We start from the raw sequence: 5000 nt of genomic DNA, 5'->3' as shown, positions 1-5000 counted from the left end.
TTCTTTCTTTGTTTGCTTCTACTATCCTTGCTACAAAAGCCTCGTTCAGTTTAGACGTTTGTAAGGCTCCTACTGGTAGTGTGGATTAACGGTGTTTGCGATTAGCGCTGAAAATAGCGTTCATGGTTCTTTGTTAAACTTAATTATAACCATCAACCTGCCACGCGCTTGTACGGTCGAGTGGTCGATGCCACCAAAACGGCCATCGCCATCGAAGGTAGCACGCGGTTGACAAAAGCTATTCAGATCGATAAGCCTGCCTGCCGTCGCTAAAATGCGCGGCGCCGTCTCCAAAGGCCATCGAAGGTTGGAGTCTTTTCTAATCGCCTTCAAACAAACAAACATGGGGGCGAATGGGGGGAGGGGGAGGGCGGTGTAAGGATGCCGAGGAAAACCGAAAAAGGTTCTGTGCCGCCACACCCCCTATCATCGCCATCCCCCGCGGCCGTGCCAGCCACATCACACTTCTGTTCAAATCCAATTATTGAATCGAGAACGAACGACTGCTGCTGCTGCTGTTGCTGCTGTTGCTGCTGCTCGGTGACGCTCGGGGTATCGATCGGTTGGAGGAGGGTAGCTGCCAGTATGACACCACAGTATAGGCACAGTAGTAACGTAAAACCCACACAAACACACAGGTCTGGTTTGTCCTGACCGAACAACCACCCCGCTTCCACGTCCATCGTCCATCAGCAGCGTCCGAAGCGGATCTTCTGGCCCCGAAGCGATCTCTCGCGGCCCGATGGTAATGGCGTTAAGCTGAAATTGAATTTGGCATTGATTAGCCACGCCGGTGCTTTTGACCATCATCGGGCTCTTGCGGTGGGACCATGATCATCGCTTTTATCATGTCATCAGACCAGTGTCCCCCCCCCCCCCCCCCCGTGGGGGCTGCCAAAGGTGGATACCCAACGATGCCGGACGATTTGGGGCTGGAATTAGAAGCATTTTTACGATAGCGGCAACCCTATCGGACCGCGGAAATCCACTCCACTCCACTCGGAGCCCAGTGATCCATGAATACCGTGGCGCCATCAAACACCGCTGCCTGGCTACCTGGCTACCTGGTCGAGAGGAACATGCTCGCGCAGTCCACTCGGCCGATACATACTAAGCAAGAAACAAGTTCATTGTCATTGCCCATCGGAAGACATTGCGCGCGGGTCCTACAACGGAACCAATGGACCATGGAGGCTGAGATGTTGGAGCTTGCACACGGACACAGACAAACACAGCAGAGCAGTGGCGAGGGTAGCGACGTGGTCTATACCAAGGGTACGGTGCGGTGAGGTGCGTACGCAATGGTAGTTATCTTTGCGACGTGACCACCCCAGCCCCCGCTGGGGACCCGTTACGCAATGTTGCACCCCCAAAATGATCTACTATCTTTTGCCGGCTTGCGTCATCGGTTAAAGACGAGAAATACCTTCACCCAAAGCAAGATGAAAAGTGGTTTACCTTCGCTACGAATTGCATAAATTCTTCTTTCACCAAACCTAGAGAACCGGCAGTTAGTCTTGCGGAATGGGTTCGGAATGGGTTTGGTCCACGAAACGAAGCACGGTGTGGACTTTCACATTCGATTGTTTTTTTTTTCTTCTTCGGTTATCTTTTCGCTTTACCTCCCAATTATGCCCGATTGTATCCATCGTGGTCGCTAGCGTACGGTTGTCAAGAAACGGCGATAGCTAGTGTAAATTTTTGCTTCGTTTTGCCTCTTGTCTCCATCGTTACCGGGAGACTGTCGGATGCTGTCCTTGAGCCGTTGCCCACATATCCTTCAACTCCGCCACGCCACATCAGGGTTTTTGGGAACAGGCTTGGTCACATTTTTCTGCTTGACATTCATTCATTTTTTTTGCTGCTGCTATTGCTGCTGCTGTTGTTGTTGTACTATCTCGATTCACTGCAACAGAGACACACGTTAAGTGGTCTAGCCAATGCCGCACTGCCGGGCTGGCGAATCTGGACAAATGGGCGATACACAAGATCACCTCGCCCGTCATTGGGATTAATTCGATCGAGTTCGACTTTGGCAGCAAATGGCCGGCTGTGGCTGATCTCAATTTAGCCCGCCGCCAGCCGCCAGCCGATCCGGTTTAATACGGGCACGAGGCGGCCCGTAATGAGCGCTGCAACGCGAAACCGGAGACCCGGGCAAAGCAAACACCAAACCGCCAAACATATCACATAACCTCACATTTCATTAGACGCCATTTACACGCTCGGACGCGTGGAATGCGTGTGTTGGTGTGCAATGCCTTTGATATGCCTTGACTAATAGAGTGTAAGATGTTGATCTCTTTGTTGATCCGTTGATTGTTTCCTGTCCCGCCGCAGACCATGTGGCCGAGGCACACAGGGATTTTGGGGCGAGGTTCGAGCATCAGTCATAAATCCGATGGCACCATTGTCGATAGCAGTACGTCGATCGTCGCGTTTGCGTTTTTACACCTCCATCTTTGACGTGTTGATCCGTGCCAGCTGATTAACCTACCGTCCCATTATACACACTGACACTGGGCACGCACACGTGGCCTGAGGTAACATGTCTTCAGAGCGAACACGGACGGATGTGTTTGGTAATCGATGCTAGTTAGCGTATAATAAGGGTAGCCGATCGGTTCGAATCGATCGCGCTGGCGATCCGTACGGAGCCTATCACTATCGTGAACGTGATGATTAAAGAGAGGACGCCACACCAAGATTGGTCGCTCGGCCAATCCTCTGCTTATCGCATTTTGGGCAACGTCTTTTCGCAACCGCGATCTACCTCTGCGTCCGATCGTAAGGGATTGCTCTAATTGATGATGTATTGCGAGCCAGCCAGCCAGAAAAAAGGGTCCGATCTATATCAGTCCCACTTTGTTGCCAATTCAATAAGGTATCGCGCGCATCGAATTGTTGTTACATGCGTATTAGCTCAGGTTGTTTCACGGGCGTTGTGAGGGTGGCGGTGGCGGTGGTGGTGGTGGTGGGAGTGTGTTTGAGATTTAATGCGGAACCAACCTAAAATTTACGCTTCACACGCCCGCTCCTCCACCAAATGCCCCGAGTCTCCCCACGAGTGGGTTGCCTTTGCATAAGCGCCACGAAACGATCCATGAGACCAATGATGCGAACCAAAAACCCCACCGAAAAACCTGCCCCCGAATTGCACACACCCCGTCCCCGTCTACCCTCCTCCCTATTGGAAGGTGGAACGAAATTTGGCGTGGGCACTTCAAGTGAAGCAACCCAATTTCTTAACCAACGTGCTTCCTTTCACGGATGGGGAAGGGCGGTTGTGCCCCGTGCGGTGAAGGTAGCAATGAACGGAACTGAATTCTGTCTTCTGTCGGCACTGGCACAATGGTAATGTTCGACCCAGTGGGGCGACCGGTTGACGCCGTCAGGTGTCAGTCTCGTGGCGAAAGGGAACATAATTATTACAACAAAATGGCCCACCGTTACGTGAGCGCGTGCTGAGCCCAAAACAAGGGGCAACGAGCACCCATTGTGCCATCTTTGTTTTGTCGTTGTTTATGCAAGAGATTGTAATAGATACACTTTAACTTTACGGATAAACGGTCACCAATCAACCAAATACAGGGAGCAGCTTCATGCCTTGTACCCAACGACGGGCTTTACGGAAGTGTACGGTTCTGTTTGAAATGCTGGTTAAACAATTTGTCACTCAACAATTATAAGAACGTATCTCCAACTATACCAGATAACAATACCGATGCCGACATTACGATTCAACGGATCACAACCTGGCAGCAAGCTGCACCCCCAAGAAGGTATGCTTCGGGGTCATTGCGAAAAATGTAAAACAAATGAATTTACAATCGCACCGGTCGGGGTACGGTCAAGGAAGCTACAACTTCCTGCAGGCTATTGGCCACTTGTGGGCACCGCCCTGGCTAGGAGCCATCATATAGAGTGTCCCTTCGAGCCATTTGGTTCATAAATATTCACCAACGAGCGTGTACGGCGAGCATTTATGCTCTCAGCCTCGCTGAAACGGTAATGTACAGCTCAGCAAATACTGCTTTCCATTTGGTGTGGCGCTCGCGGCACTACAGACGCCGGTTGCAATGCTCGTCTGCCCTCGGCGGTCATACCATCTGTAAACCACGCGCTAGTCGGAGAAGCTCATGGTTTCCGATGTCTGTGGTGTGGGGTAGCTTTAAACATCGTAACTCTGGTCACTTGCCGTCATTAAATAATCGCAATTGAATACAGCATACTAGAAAAGGCGCGGTGACCACCTGTACAATGTACGCCCCATATGCTTAGCATTTAACATTCCGTATCGGCTTTACGGAGAATGTACATTTTTCAAATGTTAGTTTCGAGTGCGTCGCACATCAATCAACGTATCGCGCCGACAGCTGTGGCAAGTACCACGTGCCCCGGGTTGCTTCCGTGAGCGGTACGAAGAATCGAAACTGGGCCGAAAGCATAACGCCCGCATCGGTGCAATTAGCTTCGTTATAACCCGTGATCATGCTGGTGGCGCCGCCAGGCGGTGTGAAGGCACCACAGGAAGCGCTCAAAGTGGAAGATGATCTCTCGCGTGCGATCGAGTGAGGGAAATTTGATGAGAAAAGCGATTTGTGGCACGTTCGGATTACATCACAACGCTACCGCCACACGCCTCCGAACGGGTAGCAGTAGTAGTAGTAGTAGTAGTAATAACACATGCCAATCAATCGATCAAAATCTGATCAGTATCCGCGTGGTCGTATGGCAAGGGCAGGACAATACTTACTACCAGTAGCACCGGACCGATCACGGCCATATTGGCAGCCATCTTGTACAATCGCTTTAACTCCTGGCCTGGACACTGCTAACACTGTGTGGACACTGTGTGACCACAGGCGATGCTTCGGGATCTTCTTACACTGACGATTACCGGGCCTTTTCTCGGTTTTGTTTGCGTGTTCGGTTTGGTGTGGTAATACTGCACCACCTGCTGGCCACTGGCCACTGACTCGCAATTGTTACAGTTGCTT

The 5000-nt window shown here is 51.2% G+C and overlaps 2 protein-coding genes across 6 annotated transcripts in view; one reads left to right on the top strand and one right to left on the bottom strand.

Annotated features, from left to right (window-relative positions):
* Positions 1–5000, top strand: part of LOC125952672 (putative thiamine transporter SLC35F3) — a 30443-nt gene that overhangs the window by 8928 nt on the left and 16515 nt on the right. The window lies entirely within an intron of this gene.
* Positions 1–5000, bottom strand: part of LOC125952673 (probable serine/threonine-protein kinase DDB_G0281745) — an 8438-nt gene that overhangs the window by 3212 nt on the left and 226 nt on the right. The window contains exon 1 of the mRNA XM_049682287.1: positions 4757–5000. This exon is cut by the window's right edge and continues 226 nt beyond it. Coding sequence (XP_049538244.1) covers positions 4757–4798 — 42 coding nt within the window. The 5' untranslated portion in view covers positions 4799–5000. The remainder of the gene's footprint in view (positions 1–4756) is intronic.

The sequence above is a fragment of the Anopheles darlingi genome, chromosome 2, assembly GCF_943734745.1.
Source record: "Anopheles darlingi chromosome 2, idAnoDarlMG_H_01, whole genome shotgun sequence".
Taxonomy (NCBI): Eukaryota; Metazoa; Arthropoda; class Insecta; order Diptera; family Culicidae; genus Anopheles; species Anopheles darlingi.
Note: the sequence above shows the minus strand (reverse complement) of the source record. Positions and strands in the feature narration are given on the sequence as shown.